This window comes from Nycticebus coucang, chromosome X (assembly GCF_027406575.1).
Source record: "Nycticebus coucang isolate mNycCou1 chromosome X, mNycCou1.pri, whole genome shotgun sequence".
Taxonomy (NCBI): domain Eukaryota; kingdom Metazoa; phylum Chordata; class Mammalia; order Primates; family Lorisidae; genus Nycticebus; species Nycticebus coucang.
Window position 1 is genome coordinate 20,327,480 of NC_069804.1, and position 21,863 is coordinate 20,349,342.

Below are 21,863 nucleotides of genomic sequence, written 5' to 3' on the forward strand. Positions count from 1 at the left end.
TTTTTATTTAGTAATTCCATTATATTTTCTTTTTGCACTGGCATTTGTTAGATAGATTGATAGATAAATTGTTAGAGTGGTTATAGAATGTTTTTACTTCTTGATGACAGAAATGGCTTTTTATAGAATCACATAATGGTTTCTCACACTATAGCAGTCTCTGTATTATTAATTTTTTGTGCTGACACAAATAAGATGCTGTAGTTAATTGCCAGTTCATCTACAAACACACACGTGTGCATACATGCATACAAAACATATGTAACAACCCATGAAGTTAGTCAGTATTATGTGTTTGTTTCATAGAGAGAATGTGACAAAAAGTCTGAAGGAAATCTCTAAGTCATCTGTTAGATTTCCATTGCTGCAAAGTTTTTCATAATACTTCCTGTTATGTCATATTATGATGATCAGTTAAATCAAAGTTCATTTAACATTTAACCATGAAAATAAGTGCTTACAGGGAAGAAAAAAGACAGCTTTATAATAACTTTAAAATCTTCTAGTGAATCTTTTGTAAATTGAAACAAGAAATGGAAGTTTATATTTTGAAGACCTTTCACAGAAAATTTCAGCTGTAGGATGGCTTGCCTTAATAATACTTTAACAGCTAAAATTTTAATAAGAAAAGCCAAAGGAGAAAAACAGGAAAACAAAATAAGATTCTTTGCCATACTAATGCATTTGGACTTTATGCTAAAGGCAGTGGTGGCAGGGGAATGGGATGGGGTGGGAGTGAGGGTTAGGCTTATTCTTGTGCTCAGATCTGTGAATTTCAGAGATTATTTGGGCTATCAAGTTGGGAAGATTAGAGAAGAGTAAAATGAGAAGGGAAACCATTTAGGAGGCTCTTTTAGGAATTAATCTTGCTGCTACTACTGGTGGTGATTATGATGCTAACATTGATGATCGTAGTATCTGTTGGGCACTAACACCTCCAGACACACTGATTTCATCAAAATAGCCGTAGAAGGGTTGTCTTTATTTTACATATAGGAAAACTGGGATTTAAGTAGGTTAAGTTCAAACCCAAATGACAAGTAAATGGTGGAGTCAGGATTTAATCATAATAGTCTGACTATAGAGCTTATCCTCCCCACTGCTGTTTGTTGAGATTTTTATTTAGAGATGCAACAGTGAGGACAGAAGAATGTTATTTACGCACATAAATGAGATCTGGAGACAGTTAAGATGAAAGGGAGACATTTGGGACAAACAAGAGGTATCTAACTCTGCTGATCCGGCAGTGATACCCTTTCCAAAATAGGAGGTGTAAGGAGAGTTTTAGAATGGATTCCTCTAATCCTTCTCTATTTTCCATAACCCTTAGACCATTCCAACTACTGTATAATTTACTTGTATATTATATTTACTGTTTTCATCTGTTCTTCATATGATATATGCCTCAAGAGAATAAGGATTTTTTCATATACTTTGTTCACTGATATCACAGTTATCTAGTAGAGTTCCTAGCCTGTAGTGACTGCACAATAAAGATTTTTGAATGTATGGAGAGAAGTGGGATAAGGAATGAGCCCTGTGGAATACCAATAATTGAAGGATGGTTGAATGTTCAATTTATGGGGAAAAGAAAGATTGCTTTTGGCACTCTTGTGAGCAAATCCTGGGGAATAGATATCGTCAACAATTTTCAAGATAAATGTTGGATTGAATTTGGTAAATTTAGTAAGTGTATGTACAGGCAGTGCAGCTTCAGTGACAGGAAAACATTAAGGGTTTATCACACAGATAAAAAACGTATGAACATGTTCTCCTTTGTTTTCATTGTTATTTTACATCAACAAAATCTCTGTGCTAAAGTTACTTATTTAAGTGACACTTTGCAACAAGTTGTAAGTAATAAATGCTACTGACTTGGGTAACAAAAAAAAGACCTCATATGTCAAATGATTTTGCTTTGTGAGAATTCAATGACTTGAGAAATATATGTGTGTATACATATATATAAAATGTGTCTAGTTCAGTATCTAGAATAAAATTAAAGATTTTCATGTACCCTTTCTTTTTCTTTCTCCTCCTTCAAGTAACATAAAATAAAAATTGTAATAAGCCTAAATCATATTGCTGTGCATGCAAGTTCTCTCCAAAATGTAATGAAAGTTTCTTAATGCCAAAAAACTTATTGCTATTTGAAAATGAAACTGATTAGTTAGCATCAAAATAATCTTATTTAACTGACAAAATATTTTCTTGAATAAAAAGAATTTTATATCAAAGGTATAAATTAAGGTTAAAGATCAAATGCTTGGTGATATTCACTTGCAGTGGCCATTTTAAGCCCCCCAAATTAAAGCAAATCTACAGTGACAAACAAGAATTTTTAGTCAATATCATTTCTATGGAACTTTTATAATTAAGTATTTAGGTTCTAAGTTCATGAAAAGCAAAGAAAAATAAAAAAGACAAGGCATATTTTTACCTTACATAAAGAAAGCATAAAGACAGGGTAATTTTTTTCTAGAATTTAAGATGAAACAAAAATATTAACTGAATTTATTTAGAGAAGAGGTAGATACTTAAATAATGATTCTAAAAGTCTCTAATAAATTTTTTCAATGTTTATCCTTTGATATTATATCCTTAAATAAATTAGAAACATTCCTCATATGGCTTTCATGTACAAGTTTAATGAATTATAGAATATTATTGCTTAAAGGAGAATATCTAATTCTACAGCTCTAACATCTTAATCTAAAAACCTTTTGTTATGACCCAGATGAAGTACAAAACCTGCATCAAATCTGTAATATCAGCTGATTCATCCAAAGCAATCAAATAATAATCATTTTCCCTTTGAAGTATTGTATGAAGTTGTTTAGTTAAGGTGAAAGCTAATTCATCTGCCAATCTGTTATGGTTCTCTTGAAAGGGGCAATTGTTAGTAGTTTGAAACATTACTGGGGTCTAAGCATCCCACAACTTTGAGAGTGCATTTCTTCATGAATTTTATATCATTTGATGGCTTTCCTTTTTCCCCAAGTATATAAGCTATTATATAAGTTGCTTCAGTTTCATTATCTCCAGGTCTTATTGCTGCTTGAAATAATTCAATTGCCTTTGCTCATGCCTTTCATCTTTTAATTTCTGCAAGACAACCTTTCATGCCTCTCCCTCTAATTTAAAATATTTGTGGTCCTTATCTGTGTTATAATGCTGATGAGCATTGAATTTCTTTAATGTTGATATTGTAGTATCACTAAACAAGCAAATCATTTTATCTTTAGCATAAACAAGTTAATGTTGCTAATCTGAAGGCATTCATTACCTGACCTCAAATTATAATACAAGACTATATTAACTAAAGCAGCATGGTTCTGGCACAAAAGTTGAGGCATAGAGCAATGGAACATGGTAGGGAACTCAGAAATAAAACCATCCACCTACAACCAACTTATGTTCTACAAAGCAGACAACATACAATGGGGAAAGGAAGCCCCACTCAACAAAGAGCATGGGTAAACTGGATAGCCACGTGAAGAAGAACAAAACAGGACCCCATATCTATCATCAGATACACAAATTGATTCAGGATGTACAAAAGACCTAAATAGAAGGCATGAAACCATAAAAATTCTAGAAAAATCTCTTTTAGACATTGGCCTATGTCAGGAGTAGGGAACCTTTTCATTTTGGAAGGCTGTATTAAGTTAGATGTAATCAAATAAAACCACTTTTGATAAATCTTGATTAGATACACTTAAAATGAACATTATTTTGTAAAAATGTGACTATTGTGTACATAATAATTATAAAAAAGAAGACTGTTCATTTTAAAGTTAACTAACCTTTTAATAACTTTGTCTGCTTTTTGTTGAAAAGCATTTGAATATTTGATTGCAGCATGGAAGTCTACAGTTTCAGTTTATCCTCTAGATGGGTGTCAGTCCTTTTATGACCTTAAGGGAGTTTTGATTTGGGTTAGGTAGGAAATGTAGATTCATAGCATAATTGATTGAAAAGCAAGAAAGCATTTTCATGGAAGGTTGCAGAAGATGTGGGACGTATGAGGTCTTAAGTGACTTCTAGTACGAAAATTATACTTTGCATCTTTTTTGTCTGACACCAAAGCCCTGTTGTTTTTCCTCTTTCATGTTCCTTTGTACATTATATCTCTTTTTGAACAGATTAATTCTTGAGGATTTGGGGCAACGATTCTTAGAATTATGGCATATGAGTATTTATTTGCACTTAGAATGTATCTTCAAAAGCTAAGCAAGACTACTACCAGTTTTCTGTTTTTGACCTCAATACCTCAAATTCTTAACTGCAGTTTTATTCATGGAAATTTTTTATTTTACTATTTATGGTAAAAAGTTTATTCTTCCCTCCCATTTTAGCATTAATATCTCATTTTAATTGTTTATAAAATACTTGGAAGGCCATTCTGTTTAAAAGGGATCAATGAGATAATTTTTGGTAACAGAAAAACTGAAATGTTTTAAGGATAAGAGTTTGCCTAGAAAAATGTTTACAAATCACAAAAATTCCAACTTCAATAGCAATCCATTTAAAATGAGATATATTTTTCAAAGACTAGCTCTGTACATTTCTTAAATAATGTAAAATCTAAGGCTAAAGAAATTCCCTTTTTTACCCATTTTAAATATTGATTTGAATGAAATAGCAGACTTTCCCAGAGGAAAAGCCTCAAAGGTGAATCACAATTGGTAGCTTTACTGTTTGTTTTCAGTGCATGTTTTACTTGCCTATTTTTAACTTGCATCCTGCTGTTTTATGACACCTCATCTACAGTTTTCAGTAGCTTTGCTAAATCAATCTATACTCAGAAGTTTATAGATCACTATAAATATCAGGTTGTATGGTAGCATCAATAAAAATGTTCAAAATTATTATTTGAATCAAAAAAATCTATTTTGCTATTAATAGTGAAAGTTTATTTTCTCTCACTTTTAGCATTAATGCTTAGTTCTAATTATTTATCAAATACCTTTAAGATTATTATATTTTGAAAGGAACAATGAGATCTCTTGATATCATTGAAAACATTTTACATGTTTAAGGCAGAAGAGTTTAAGATGCTAGAGAAAAATGTTTTCATTGAAAAAAGATTTCTTTGAAATTTTTTCCCTTAAGTAAGAAAAAATGGTTAAAACTAATTTCTTCTTCCATGCTAAGAAACTGTTGGACAAACTTAATTCTTTTTTTATTTTATTGTTGGGGATTCATTGAGGGTACAATAAGCCAGGTTACACTGGTTGCATTTGTTAGGTAAATGCCCCCAGAAGGTGTGGCACACACCAAGGCCCCACCCCCCTCCCTCCTTCCCTCTCTCTGCTTCCCCCCCCATAACTTTGTCATTAATTGTCCTCATATGAAAATTGAGTACATAGCAAAGGAAATAAAACTCATAGCAAAAAAGCTTTTTGATGCCAGAAAGGAAAAAGAAAAGATTAAATCCTTGGTTCATCAATAAACGGCTGCTGCAGGGCTTATCTTATTTAGACTCTAAAAATTAAGCAGCTGTCCTTCTTAAATGATCATATGGGTAGTAGAGTCACTATGTTCATTTTATAAATACTCTGACTCTAGGATTTCTTCAGACTTAAGAATAAAGGTTCTTTCCTTATTTTGGTTTTATTGTTGGATGTTGATCATGTTCAGTTATTCTACAGAGATCCATTTTTAATCTCATAGATGATCATTAAGTCATGATTGAGTGATCATCTTTAGTAACCCACAAAGATTGAAACCCTGCCTGTCAACCTTATACCCTTATTTATATGTGTGTATAGTCAAAACCATCATACCAAACATTAATGTCTTCTGTTTAAAAATGGCTCTTAATATGGTTTTATATGGTTTGCCTTTAAGATGAAAGCATTAGGGAAATTCTTAATCACTGCAAAATAAAATCAGTGTTTTCCTTGCTTGTATGTTTAATTTTTTCCCATTTTTCTTGAAATTTAACCTTGAGTGCTAATCTTGTCCTATATAAAATATGAGTGGTCAGGAAAGTGGAAAACATGCCTTAGTATTCAGTTTGCTATAGGCATTCAGTCATCAAATAGACTTTCCCATTTATATGTTGAGGATCAAATGAGATTCTTTTAAGTACTTGTGGGAAAAATCATGCTGTACTTTATCTCATCACTTTGAATGAATTTTTTAGATTTTATAAACAGACTCTGACCTTTACAAACCTAGCCGCCCAAACTCTTTTATAATCATGCCAGAAGCATTTTTGAACTCTTCATTTAAAATGCCAATTTTTTATGCTTCAATGCAGCAAAAATGGTCTTTAGGTAATTTTTAAAATTAATGATTTACTTCCAGAAGTGCTTATTTTTATATCTTTAAAAAAACACTTTTATTGAGGACTAATTTCCATTCTGCATAATTCACCCATGTTAAGTATAGTTTGATGAGTTTTAATAAATTTAGATACCAATATGCAACCATCTCTACAATCTAATTTTAGAAAACTTCCATCAGGATGGATTTTTTTAAAAACTAGTCTCTACTTTAAATCAAGGAGTTATTTTCTAAAACTGAGAACTTCAATTATTGACATTTTTCTAATTAACTTAATTTGAATTCTTAATGTCTTCTTCCATTTTAGTAAATTATGTTGAAAAATATACTGGGTTTTAGAATAGGAATAGATAAATTAGTGGAAGGAGAGCCAGAAATAGACTATGATACAGTCACGTGTCTCACAATGGCAGGGATATGTACTGAGAAATGTATTGTTAGGCAATTTTGTCTTTGTGTAAACATCATAGAGTAAACTTACACAAACCTAGATGGTTTAGCCTACTATACACATAGGCTATGTGTTATACCTTATGGCTCCTAGGCTACGCACCTAAACATGTGACTATTGAATACTGTAGGCAATTATAACAAAATGGTTAGTATTTGTATATATAAACATATCTTAACATAGAAAAGGTACAGTAAAAATGAGTATTATAATCTTATGTGGCCACCATCATACAAGGCTATCCAGAAAATATCCAGCCATATAATATGAAAAATAGACATACATGGATGGATACTTTCCAGACAGCCTTATATGTGGTGCATTGTTGACTAAAATATTGTTATGCAGTGTATGTCTGTATATAGAATCATTTAGGAAACAATATGTTAAAACCAGTGGAAAAAAAATTTAGTAAATGGTAGTAGGGCACTTGGTTAAGCCTATGGAAAGTATATTAATTATGATAGAATGATATCTGTTGTTCACTAAAATGAATTTTAGTTATATTGGTTATCTTAATGGAAAACATAAATTTATAAAAAAATGGGCAAAAATGATTTCTAGATGCATATAGACAATTCAAAAAAAGCAGATACAGGAGTTGCAAATATGCATATCAAACAACAGAGCTTTAATGTACATGAAGCAAAAACTGACAGTACCAAAAGAAGAAATAGAACAAATCCACAATTGTAGACTTTATCCCGTCTCTCAAGAATTAACAAAACTAGACAAAAAGTCAGGAAAGACTAAAAGAACTGAATGCTACCACAGACAGCATTTCTAGAGCACTTTATCTGACAACAGAGTAGAAATTCTTTTCAAGTACCCATGTTGACGAGGCTAGGCCATATCTGCATCATAAAAGAAACTTCAATAAGTTAAATGAATTGAAATCAGACAGTAAATCAAACTAGATCTCAAAATAACACACCTCTAAGTAATGTAATGGTCAGCAAGGCAGTCTCAAGGAAAATAAAAAGTAATATATTGAACAGAAAGAAAATGCAACAAATCATGATTTGTGGTGCACAGCTAAAGTAGTGCTGAAAGGGAAATTTATAGCACTGACTGCTTCTATCAGAGAAGAAGAAAGATCGCAAGTCAGTTACCTATGTTCCCATCTCAAGGAAATAGAAAAATAAGAGCAAAATAAGCACAAAGGAAGCAGAAGAAAGCAAGTAATAATGGTAAGAACAGAAATCAAACTGCAAACAGAAAGATAAACACTGTAGAGAAGTCAGGGAGGAGGGAGGTTATGGTGGAAGGAGGGTAATGGGTGGGGCCACACCTATGGTGCATCTTAGAATGGGTACAGGTGAAACTTACTAAATGCAGAATACAAATGCCTATGTACAGTAACTAAGAAAATGCCATGAAGGCTACATTGAACAGTTTGATGAGAATATTTCAGATTGTATATGAAACCAGCACGTTGTACCCCTTGATTGCACTAATGTACACAGCTATGATTTAACAATAAAAATAAATTTTTAAAAATGTAAAGATTAATAATAGAATATCACAAAGAACTCTCTGTACATAAATTTGTCAGGTTAGATTAACTAGAGCAATTCCTTGAAAAATACTACTAATTCGTAACACAAGATGAAATAGATACTTTGAATAATCCTGTTAAAGAAAGTAAATAGTACTTAGAAACACTTTGGGATGGAGAAAAAATGCTCCAGGCGCAGCTGATTTCACCGGTGAATTCTATATAGTAAGAGGAATAATGCCAGATTTACACATCTATTCAAGAAATAGAAGAGGGAACACTTCCTGTCTCATTTTATAAGGTAGTTATTATCCTGATACCAAAACTCAACAAAGACAGTACAAGAAAAAGTGCAAAAAAACAAAAAAAGAACTGAAGACCAATATTTCTTATGAATGTTAGATGTTAAAATTCTCTGCAAAATATTAACAAATCTAGCCATGTTTAAAAATAATTATATGCCATGAATAAGTGAAATTTATTCTGAGTATATAAGGTGTGCTTCAAACACTTACGATCTTATGAGACCGCTGTCATATGTGCAGTCCATTATTGATTGAAATGTTGCTATGTGGTATAAGACTGTATATAGCAATGATTTTTCAACTGGTGTTGCTGCAGCACACTGGTATGCCATGAGAGGATCTTAGGTGTGCTGTGAAAAATTTTAAAGATAATTAATTAAATTATTTTCTAAAGAAGTTCAAAGCACAGTAAGTATATTCTTTTTTTTTTAACTCTTTTTTGATCAATATAAATTTAAGTGTGCTGGGAAGTTTAACTATAAGTTCAAGTCTGCCATGAAGTATAAAAGGTTGAAAAACACTGATATATAGAATCATTTAGAAAACACTATGTTAAAACTACTGGAGAAAGAAAGGGTCATTTAATAAATGGTAGGTTAATAAATGGTAGGGGGTACCTAGTTAAGCCTTTGGAAAATAAGTAATGATAGACCAAATAAATCAATATACAAATCAACCACATCAATGGGCTAAAGAATAAAAATTGTATAATCATATTAGTTAATGTATAAAATACATTTCATAGAACACTATTAAAATAAAAAATTTTCAGTAAGCAGGAGAGGAATGAAATTACCTCAGTGTGGTAAAAAGCATGTATAAAAAGCACACAGCTAACCTTATACTACATTGTGAAAGAATGAATGCTTTCTTCTTAATATCAGGGCTTAGGCAAGACTGTCCATTCTTTCCCATCCTATTTAATATCATATTGGAAGTCAGATATAGTTCAATAAGAAAAGAAAAGGTATAGAGACGGGAAAGGAAGAAATAAAACTTTCCCTATTTGCAGATACTGTGTTTGTAGAAAATCCTAAGTAGTCTAAAAATAAAAATCTATTAGAACTAGTGAGTTTAGCAAGGTAGCAGGATATCAAAGTCCACACACAAAAAAATTTAATCATATTTAGGCCAGGGACAGTGGCTCATGCCTGTAATTGTAGCACTCTGGGGGGCCGAGTTGGGTAGATTGCTTGAGCTCAGGAGTTCAAGACTAGCCTGAGAAAAAGTAAGACCCCATCTCTACTACAAGTAGAAAAACACATAACCAGGTGTTGTAGTGGGTCCCTGTAGTCCCATCTACTCTGGAGGCTGAGGCAAGAGCATCACTTGAGCCCGGGAGTTTGAGATTGCTGTGAGCTGTAACACGACCGCACTCTAGCCTGGGGTAACAGAGTGAGACTGTGTCTCAAAAAAAAAAAAAAAATCCTATATCTCTACCCTAGCAATGAATAATTGCAAACCAAAATTAAAAATACAGAATAATTTATAATTGCTCCAAAAATAATGAGGTGACTGCATATAAATTTAACAAAATGTCCACAGAATCTATATTTGAAAACTATAGAATACTGGTGTGTAGAATCAAAGAAGACCTAAATAATGGAAAGGTATACTTTGTTCATGGACTAGAAGACTCAATTTAATAAAGATGTCAATTCTCAAGTTTTCCTGTAGATTTAATGTAACTCACATCAAAATTCCAGGATTTTTTGTATGTACAGATAATATGATTTTAAAATTTATATCGAAAAACAAAGGAACTAGAATAGTTAATAAATTTTAAAAAATAAATGAACTGATTTACTTTCATTTTTTAAAGAAGTTACCTGATTTTAGGGTGGCGCCTGTGGCTCAGTCGGTAAGGTGCCGGCCCCATATATCGAGGATACAGGGTTCAAACCTGGCCCCTGCCAAACTGCAACAACAAAAAAATAGCCGGGCATTGGTGGCGGGCACCTGTAGTCCCAGCTACTTGGGAGGCTGAGGCAAGAGGATCACTTAAGCCCAGGAGTTGGAGTTGCTGTGAGCTGTGTGATGCCACAGCACTTTACCAAAGGCCATAAAGTGAGACTGTCTGTACAAAAAAAAAGAAAAAGAAGTTACCTGATTTTAAATCTTTACTGTATAGCTTCACTAATCAAAACTGTGGTATTGGTGACAGGATAGACAAAGAGAGTCCAGAACCACACCTATACATATGGGTAATTGATTTTTTTGACAAAGGAAGAAAGGAATTCAGTGAAGAATGGATATTCTTTCCAACAAATGATGTTGGAATACTTAGATAATCAAGTGTGGGGTGGGGAAAAGATGAACCTCAACCCAAACCTCATACCTTACACAAAAGTCAACTTAAAATGGATCATAGATTTAAATGTAAAAAGTAAAGCGGTAAACTTTTAGATGAAAACATTACCTATGGTCACATGAAGGATTCTTAGATGTGATACCAGAGGCATAATCCAGAAAAAAAGTTATCAATAAATTTGACCTAATCAAAATTTAAAACTTCTGATCTGCTGAAGACCCTGTTAAAAGAATGAAAAGACAAGCCATAGACTGGGAAAAAATGTTTATATATCACCTATTCAACAATGAACATGCATACAGAATATATTAAGAATTCTATAAACTCAATAGTAAGAATACTAAGGATCCAAATAGAAAATGAGCAAAGGACTTGAACAGACATTTCACCAAAGAGTATATATGTATATGGATAGCAAATACTGACATGAAATACTTTTAACATTATGAACTATTAGATCATAAGGGAAATATGGATACTATTAGATATGGATTACATGTAATATTAATATAGATAATAGGGAAATTCAAATTAAAACTATGATGATATGATACAATATAATTATTAATCCAAAATAAAAAAAATGTAAGAGAAAAATGTGTTTTAAAAGCTGTAACTAATGAAGAACCTCTCTCTTATATGGACCTCTGTGAAAGTGGAAGTGCTTGAGTTATAGAGTTTTCTAGAAAAGAGTCAAATTCAGTTTGTAATCAAGAAGCAGTTCTGTGTAAATATTTCCAGTGACTTGCCTAAAGAGATCTCAAAAAGGGAGGGGATCTAAAACACCATGGTTCTAGTAATTCACCTGAATTTTCACCTCCATACCTTCTTTTCTATTTATGATTTTATTTTATTTTCCTTAAAGTAGTCCTCCCAAATAACGTAGCTTTGACCACACAAAAAGCTGATTGGTGTTCACAGAGGGGAGGGAGGATAGAGAGTATTAGAAAACCACTGTGAATTCATTTGGGTGCAAATACTCACAACAATGACTGCCGTTTTCTCTTTATACCAATCTTAAAACTATAAATCTTACACTAATATATTCTTTTTTTTTTTTTTTTTTTTGTAGAGACAGAGTCTCACTTTATGGCCCTCGGTAGAGTGCCGTGGCCTCACACAGCTCACAGCAACCTCCAACTCCTGGGCTTAAGCGATTCTCTTGCCTCAGCCTCCCGAGTAGCTGGGACTACAGGCGCCCGCCACAACGCCCGGCTATTTTTATTTTTTGTTGCAGTTTGGCCGGGGCTGGGTTTGAACCCGCCACCCTCGGCATATGGGGCCGGCGCCCTACCGACTGAGCCACAGGCGCCGCCCACACTATATATTCTTAATATACATACACTGAGTTGTTCCAAAAAGGAAGTGAAGTGTCATTTGTACAAGAAGGACCAGGTAGAAGTATTTAACTGTGTGTGTTGGATGGGCTCTGGGGTCAAACTTCCTGGGTTCTGGAGTCAGACTTCTGCGTTTTGAATGCCAGCTCCTCCATTTTACAGGTTATGTGACCTTAAATAAGTCACTTAAACTTTCTTTACTTTAGTTTTTTCATCTGTAAAATAGGAATAACAATGCTTATCTCATAAGAGTTGTTGTGAAGATCAAATTATTTAATACACGTAAAGCATTTAGAATAGGGGGGAGCAAGATGGCAGCCAAGTAACAGCTTCTATGCAACCGGGTGTGGTGAGATTGGGGAGAGAAGACTCCAGGCATCTCTGACTTGTGGGCTCTGCCCAGAAATATCCCTTTGGGGACACAGGGAGACAGTGAGAGACTTCTGGACCTCAGGAGGAGGACAAAAGCAGTGGAGAAGCAACAAGTGGTTGTGTTTGTTGGGTCTGAGGCACAGCAGCAAGATTGCAAACACAGAAGGCCTTCCCTGTGGGCTGTTTTTTTTTTTTTGTTTGTTTTTTTAGATTCGGGCACTTGGTTGAACTCCCTTGGGAGAACTTAGGCAAGAGTGCAAATGACTTTAAGCTTTGTCTAGGGCCGCGGACTGAGCTGCTGAGCCAGAACAGAGCTAATATTGTTTGGCTGTGAGCCACGCAAGCAGCCATGTAGGAGAACTGCCCCTGGAGGCTCCACCCTCAGGGTCGCAAAGCAAGGCTGGGGCTGGGAGACCTTGGATGAGTGATCTAGTGACTAAGCAGCACCAAAGACTGGGACAGAGATGCTGGGAAGAGTGGAGATTTCAGTGTTTGGCAGTAACAGGGCTGCAGAGCAGCCTGGGCCCTCAGGGACATAGAAAGAGACTGATTTTGGCACACTGGATAAGCAGGCAGCCACTTCAGGAGAGATCCCAGCGACAAGTGCTTTCCTGGGAAAGCTTCTGCTTAGCCAAGGTTAATGGTTGAAAGTGGCTTTTAAGGAGGCTGAGGAGAGATTTAGGCTCTCAACACTGCAGGGTTTGAGAAATCAGCAGAGGCCTCCAATGTCCATATTACACAGCTGTATCAGCATTGTGATTAACATCTTATACCCCAGAAGATCACCTGTTGCCCAGACAATATACAGCAAAATATATATACTGCTTTGTCTTTGGTTTTGTTTTGTTTTTTAAATTTCAACATTTTCCCTCTAGATTTTTCTTTTTTTCTTTTCTTTCTTCATATTTCTACTTTAAATAAAAATTTCCATCGTTGCCATCTTTAATAAGAACTTCATATTTGCTAGTGTTTCTGCCCCTATTATTTTTTTTTCCCCAATTTTATCCTGTAAGGTTTTCTGTTTGCTTGTTTGCTTTTATTTATAGTATTTTTGTCTTTCCTCTCTATTTGGTGGAGGTGGGGTACTGTGTCAGAACAGGCTGGCAAAGAGCTGCTGACCTCAAGGGAACCACCCAGCCCAGCATCCCAGAGGTTGGGGGTTTTTAAGTTTGGGTCAAAGTACCCTACTGTAACACCTTTATAATTCCTGTCTCCCTCTTTCTGTACCTCTCTTCTTTTTGTCAATATTCTCTTTTACTCATCCCCTCTCCTTTCCCTTCTTTCTTTTTTTTAAATCTTTTTTCGCTTCTTGCTCTTTAATCTTCTCATCCTTTTGCTCCTGTACCAAAAGGACTCCTCAAAACCCTATGCTAGAGGCACGGTAACTTAAGGAGCAAGAGGAAGTGAAAGGAAAATTAGGGCAAGGAAACAGATAAAAGAAAACACTCATGAGGAAGAATCAGCAGGAAAATCCTGGCAACATGAAAAAACAGTCCATGTTAACCAGTGTGATGAAAATGTGTCAAACGGTCTATAAAACCAGTGTATGGTGCCCCATGATCACATTAATGTACACAGCTATGATTAAATAAAGAAAAGAAAAAACAGTCCAGAGAAACCCCCCCCCCAAGGGACCATGAGGTAGCTACTACAGAGGATTCCACCTATAAAGAAATGTTAGAAATGACGGGAATTTAAAATACAGATGATGAAAATAATGAAGGAAATTGCTGAGAAAGTGGGAAATAACCAAAAAACAATGAGGGAAATTGCTGAAAAAGGGAAAAATAGCCAAAAGGAAATCCAAAAACACAATCAAGTAAGAGATGGACAATATGAAGAATATAGAAAGGATATAGCAGAGCTGAAAGAACTGAAGCAGTCAATTAGGGAAATTAAGATGCAATAGAAAGTATCAACAACAGATTAGACCATGCAGAAGAAAGAATCTCAGAGGTAGAGGACAGAATTATGGGGCTTTATGAAGTATTCAAACATATGAGTTATAAGTATCCCAGAAGGGGAAGAAGAATGCCCCAGAAGAATGGAAGCCATACTAGAGAATATTATAAATGAAAATTTCCCAAATATCACCAAAGATTCTAACACACTCCTTTCAGAGGGATATTGGACTCCAGGTTGCCTAAACTCTAATAGAGCTTCTCCAAGACACATTGTGATGAACCTGTCCAAAGTCAAGACAAAAGAAAAGATTTTGCAAGATGCCAGGAGTAAGCACCAATTAACCTACAGGACAAATCCAGCAGGGTGACTGCAGACTTCTCTAATGAAACTTTTCAAGCCACGAGACAATGGTCATCCACCTTCAATATATTTGAATAGAGCAATTTCCAGCCCAGAATTCTATATCCTGCTAATCTAAGCTTTAAAATTGACAGAGCAATAAAATCTTTTATGATATGCAAACATTGAGGAAATTTGCCACAAGACCAGCTCTACAGGAAATACTTCAACCTGTTCTACACACGGACCATCACAATGCACTACCAGCAAAGTAAGCACTCAGAAATTACAGGACAAAGACTAACTTCCATAAAGATGCAAAAGATAAAACTAAGCAATGGACTTTCGCAAAATCAGATGAATAGAACGCTACCATATTTATCAATTATCTCAATAAATGTTCTGGCGGCTCGGCGCTTGTAGCTCAGCAGCTAGGGTGCCAGCCACATGCACTGGGGCTGGTGGGTTCGAACCCAGCCTGAACCTGCCAAACAACAATGACAACTACAACAAAAAATAGCCAGGTATTGTGGCAGGTGCCCATAGTCCCAGCTACTTGGAAGGCAGAGGCAAGAGGATCATTTAAGCCCAAGAGTTAGAGGTTGCTGTGAGCTGTGATGCCACCACACTCTACCCAGGGGGATACCTTGAGACTCGGTCTCAAAAAAATAAAAAGTAAATCTTAATGGCTTGGATTCCCCCACTGAAGAGGCATAGATTGGCTGACTGGATTAAAAAACACAAGCCATCCATTTGCTGTCTGCAGGAAACACACCTAGCCTCAAAAAAGTCATACAGCATGATCAAGTAGGTTTCATCCCAGGGATTCAAGGCTGGTTTAACATATGCAACTTCATAAACGTAATTCACTGTATTAATAGAAGCAAAAACAAAGACCTTATGATCCTCTCAATAGATGCAGAAAAAGCATTTGATAAAATCCAGCATCCTTTTCTAATTAGAACACTGAAGAGTAGGCCTAGGTGGTACATTTCTTAAACTGATAGAAGCTATCTATGACAAACCCACAGCTAATATTACTGAATGGAGTAAAACTGAAAGCTTTTCCTCTTAGAACTGGAACCAGACAAGGTTGTCCTCTGTCACCATTACTATTCAACATAGTACTGGAAGTTTTAGCCAATACAATTAGGCAAGAGAAGGAAATAAAGGGAATCCAAATGGCAGCAGAGGAGGTCAAACTCTCCCTCTTTGCTGATGATATGATCTTATGCTTAGAGAACCCCAAAGACTCAACCACAAGACTCCTAGAAGTCATCAAAAAATACAGTCATGTCTCAAGATATAAAATCAATGTCCACAAGTCAGTAGCCTTTGTGTACACTAATAACAGCCAAGATGAGAGGCTAATTAAAGACACAACTCCCTTCATCATAGCTTCAAAGAAAATGAAATACCTAGGAATATACGTAACAAAAGAGGTGAAGAACCTCTATAAAGAAAATTGTGAAACCCTAAGAAATGAAATTAACAAATGGAAGAACATACTATGCTCATGGATGGGAAGAATCAACATTGTTAAAATGTCTATACTTCCCAAAGCAATCTACCTATTCAATGCCATTCCTATCAAAATATCAACATCGTACTTTCAAGATTTGGAAAAAATGATTCTGCGTTTTGTATGGAACCGGAAAAAAACCCGTATAGCTAAGGCAGTTCTTAATAATAAAAACAAAGGTAGGGGCATCAGCATACCAGATTTTAGGCTGTACTACAAGGCCATAGTAGTCAAGACAGCATGGTACTGGCACAAAAATAGAGACATAGACATTTGGAATCAAATAGAAAGCCAGGAAATGAAACTAACATCTTACAACCACTTAATCTTCCATAAACCAAACAAGAACATTTACTGGGAGAAAGACTCCTTATTCAATAAATGGTGCTGGGACAAGTGGATATCCACATGTAAAACACTGAAACTGGACCCACACCTTTCTCCACTCACAAAAATTGATTCAGGACTTAAATTTAAGGCATGAAACGATAAAAATCCTCAAGGAACGCATAGGAAAAACACTGGAAGATAAGGGCCTGGGAAAGACTTTATGAAGAAGACTTCCATGGCAATTGCAACAACAACAAAAATAAACAAATGGGACTTAATTAAACTGAAAAGCTTCTGTACAGCTAAGGAATCAACAACCAAATAGACAACCTACACAATGGGAAAGGATATTTGCATATTTTGAATCAGACAAAACCTTGATAACTAGGGTCTTTAGAGAACTCAATCCACATGAATAAAGGCCAGCAATCCCATATATCAATGGGCAAGAGAGATCAATAGAACCTTCTCTAAAGAAGACAGACAAATGGCTAGCAAACATATGAAAAAATGTTCATCATCCCTAATTATTAGAGAAATGCAAATCAAAACCACCCTGAGATATCATCTAACCCCAGTGAGAATGGCTCACATCACAAAATCTCAAAACTACAGATGCTGGCATGGATGTGGAGAGAAAGGAACACTTTTACACTGTTAGTGAGACTGCAAATTAATACAACCTTTTTGGGAGGAAGTATGGAGAACTCAAAGAACTCAAGCTAGACCTCCCATTTGATCCTGCAATCCCATTACTGGGCATCTACCCAGAAGAAAAAAAATCCTTTTACCATAAGGACACTTGCACTAGACTATTTATCGCACCTCAATTTATAATCACCAAAATGTGGAAAGAGCCTAAATGTCCACCAACCTAGAAATTTATTAACAAGCTGTGGTATATGTACACCATGGAATACTATTCAGCCATTAAAAAAATGGAGACTTTACAGCCTTTGTATTAACCTGGATGGAAGTGGAACACATTATTCTTAGTAAAGCATCACAAGAATGGAGAAGCATGAATCCTATGTACTCAATTTTGATATGAGGACAATTAATGACTTAGTACATGGTGGGGGCTAGGGGAAGGGGAGAGCAGAGAGAGAAAGAGGGAGTGATGGGGGAAAGGAAAAGCAGAGAAAGGGAAGGAAGTGGGTGGGAGAAGGGATGAACGGAGAGAGGGAAGGAGTGAGGGGTTAGGTCTTGGTGTGTGGCATGCCTTTTGGGGGCAAGACATAATTGTAAGAGGGACTTTACCTAACAAATGCAATCAGCTAACCTGATTTCTTGTACCCTCAATGAATTTCCAACAATTAAAAAAAAAGCATTTAGAATAGTAGCTGACATATAGTAAGTAAGCCCTCAGCAACCATTAGTTGTTATTACTCTTTTTTTTTTTTTAAAGCAAAAGCATACAATTTATTGACAGGGAGAAAGATTGATAAGCATGATAAGCAAAAGAGTGCAAACAAAAAAGGGGCAATAGAACTTCTGGCAGCAGAGGGGGGATCCAAGTGGGATGCCCCAACCCTAACAATTGTGAAAAATCCAAGAAGCCCCATACTCACAATCTTAACTTCTTTTGAAAGTGTACTAAAATGTTGTCTCTGTCTAAAATATTCCTTTTTTTTTTTTTCTGGTTTTGTTTTAGATGTAGTGAAAGACCTTGCAAGAAGCACCAAAGAACTTCTAAATAATTAAGAACTTTAAAAAGAGAGAAATTTGCTAGAAAGGAAACATCATGTTTTTGAATTTAATTCTATTCCGAACATTTCCTATATTTTTTCCTTTAAATAAGTCCTGAGTATTTTTATCAATATGTAAACTTCAGAGCAATTTATTTTACATCTTATTTTAGGCAATTGTATTTTGGGACTTTTCAAAAGCTGTTCCTAATAATCATAATTTTCCTTTTCTATTTATAGGTCACCATTTGCTGCTGTTACAGACTATTCAGTTACAAGGAATAATGTCATACAACTCTGCCTGGAATTAACAACAATCGTGCAACAGGTATTAGCTGACAAATATTCCTTCTGACAGTTTATTATCAATTTCATGTTCTAGTAATGAGAAATATTCCATTTACCAAGAGTTTGTAAAACACTTGTTTGGAAGTTTGTCATTCAAAGACAGATGGTTCTAAGTAAACCAAATATACAGTTATTTATTGGGAAATTATTCATCTAGCCCAATTAACTTGCCAGAAGATGTAAAAGGAACCTGAACCTCTAAATATCTTTATAATTTGATTGTAATGTCTGTTAGTCTTATGCTTTCAATGGAGATGGCTAAAGTAAAATTAGCTTTCACAAAATTAAATTACCCCACTTAGATAATAATCTCAGATTTTTGCTCTTAGGCACTATTAGTTTCACTTATGTATGTACACATACAAACAAATATGTGTGATAAGTTTAACAATAATTTAATTACCTGAACTGATTTTTCACTTTGAGTATTACCTAAATCAGGGATTCCAAAATCAGATAGATGCCTTCAGGGGTCCAGCCGGCAATATAAATGTTTGAATTGAGTCTAATATGAGACAAGGAGAAATGATAGAGACCAGGCTGAATTGACTAATACATATTCTGTACTAGTTTAAAATTTATTTAAACCTAATAATAAAACATACTTGAGAAATCTGAGGCTCCTACCCACTGTTCTGTGTAAACCTGATGTCAGCCTATTGGTGCTCTTGCTGCTTTCTCAAGGTGCCTTTTTTTACTGATAGAGAAAGTAGAGATTAATATATGATGATACAAAAGATTATGAGATAAATTAGAAAAAATTATTATTTAATTTGTCCTTGTACTCTGTGTTCTTATATTTCCTCGAATAAGAAATTTTATTAATATAGATTTAAATTATTCATCATATGTTTTGTTATACTGTATAGATTTTATTTGGATCCTATCTCTGAAACTGTGAGTTTTAAGATGTTTTTCATTATAGACCCTAGAATAATTCTGTGGCTTTCAATTGTAGAACACATTAGACATTATATCATGGCAGTGAAAAAGTCAGCAACTCATTGCTGTTAAAGAGATTCATAAAAATTATAGATAATTATGGGCTTTGAAGTACTTTAACAATCTTACTATATATCTTTATATTTAATATCAGTAACTTTAATTTCTGAATTTCAAAGATCTCCACTGAGTAGCATTTTGGGGAAAGAGTTAGCAAATGCTTTCTGTAAAAGGCCAGGTAGAAGGCTATACATTAGGCTTTGTAGGCTACACAGTATCTGTTACAACTGCTTAATTCTGCTGTTATAGCACAAAATCAACCATAGAGAAGATATAAATAAATGGTTGTGGCTGTGTTCCAGTAAAACTTGATTTATAAGAATAGATAGCAGGCCAAATTTGTCCCAGGAGCCATAATTTATGACTTGTGTTCTAGGTCAGTGCTAGTCCAATGTGATCTGCCTTATCGTCACATGAAACCTTGTTAGAAATTCAGATTCTTAAGACCCAGGTCAAATGTACTGTGAATAGGGCCCAAGAACCTGCATGTTTTTTAGTATTCCAGGTGGTTCTGTTTCTTGTAAATTGTTCTAGGGTACAGAGGTGAAAGAACAATAGTATAATTTATGGATAATGTGTCTTATAGTACTGAATTATAGCAGGATTTCTTCAAGAATCTATTTCCTAAAGCTTTATTTCTTCATAAGCATTAAATGTGTCAAGATTTGATATTTGGATAACAGATGATTAGTTTCCTCCCTTTTACTATGAGAAAAAGAAATTCTTTCTGATTTAAAGGGTACCTATTACACAGTATTTGTATAGTAATCATTCCTGACCTTTTAATATTGGGTATGTGCTCTGTAGCAACATATATACAGATATAATATTAATAATTATCACGCTTATTCTGCTACATAATAAAATATATTATTACCATATTACATGACTCTAAGTTTTTTCATTTATACATGAAACCCAACACAACTGAAATAGATTAAGTGGAAGCATTAAAAGTGTATTTTTCAACATTTTATGCATGGGAAACTTATTTCTGAGAGAGAGAAATCAATGTGATGTTAACTTCTAAAATAATTTCAAGTATAATTATGACAGAAAGGTTGTTTCATTTCTCATGTCTCTTTTAAACATCTGGAACTGGATGAACCATGTTTAGGTTTATGTTTAGGTTTACTTTGGAATAATTGGTCAACACTTTGTTGCCTTATAAACCAAGATTATAATTCTGACTAGCAATCAGAATTATAGTTTTCTTATAAATCTTGAAGGAGAGTATCAGGGGATTTGTTGTTACTTAATTTATACATACCTAATGTTTTCCTGTATCAAAAGTGGATAAACAAAGTATTCTTGGAAAAAACATCCCTTTTTTGTAACTTTTATATATACAATGAGGTAAAAACTGGAGTGTTTTCTTTTCATGTTTACAACTCACAGGCTCCAGAGCATAACTTTGTTACTCTAACCTTTAGCTGTTAACACTGAGAAAAATGGCTGAAATAATTTTCAGTGAATTAAGATCTTCTCTAGAGATACATGCAGTGGTGGAAGTACAGTCAGTGTCAGATATGACTATCCCATGCATACTGTGATTTTAAAAACTTACCATATGACTAATGAATGATTTAGTTTTTGTCTCCAATATATATGAACAACTGCTATTGATAACTACTTCATAAAAACCATATCCCATTCTGATATGCCTTCAGATGATTGTTTATGGTCTCAACAGTGCCTTTTAACAACTAACTGTACTGTTTGACTCAACATTCTCTTTAGGAATATTGTATTAAGACAGTAATGGATTTAAGTTTGCTATTTACAAGTCACAAAATATTAGGTAAAATAGAGATGCTTTCATAGGTTGAACTGTAAGTACATTCTGTTTTGACCAAACACAGAATTACTGAAATATTCCAAATACACTCAGGGCATAGAAGGACTTTCTGTGCTCTCTACCCACTGTACACTATACTCTGTTTTAAAGAGGATGCCATGCCCTTCATAGGACATTTTGCTCTTTTATTACCTATTTTTATTTTTTAAAGTTCAATATCTCATGACATTTGTCACAGTTACCTCTACCTTATTCTCATTTTCCCATCACTTGTCCTGTTTAGTGTCACCTTTAAGATGTTTTTGAACAAGGGGTATTCTTGGTTCTTATTTTGCCCACCCCATCCCAACTTGTATCTGCCTT

At 34.5% G+C, this 21,863-nt stretch overlaps 1 protein-coding gene across 7 annotated transcripts in view; it reads left to right on the plus strand.

The window, feature by feature from the left end:
* Positions 1–21,863, plus strand: part of CNKSR2 (connector enhancer of kinase suppressor of Ras 2) — a 330,879-nt gene that overhangs the window by 70,098 nt on the left and 238,918 nt on the right. For all 7 annotated transcript variants that reach the window (XM_053580413.1, XM_053580414.1, XM_053580415.1 and 4 more), the window contains exon 4: positions 18,593–18,680. In XM_053580413.1, the coding sequence (XP_053436388.1) occupies positions 18,593–18,680 (88 nt within the window). The remainder of the gene's footprint in view (positions 1–18,592; positions 18,681–21,863) is intronic.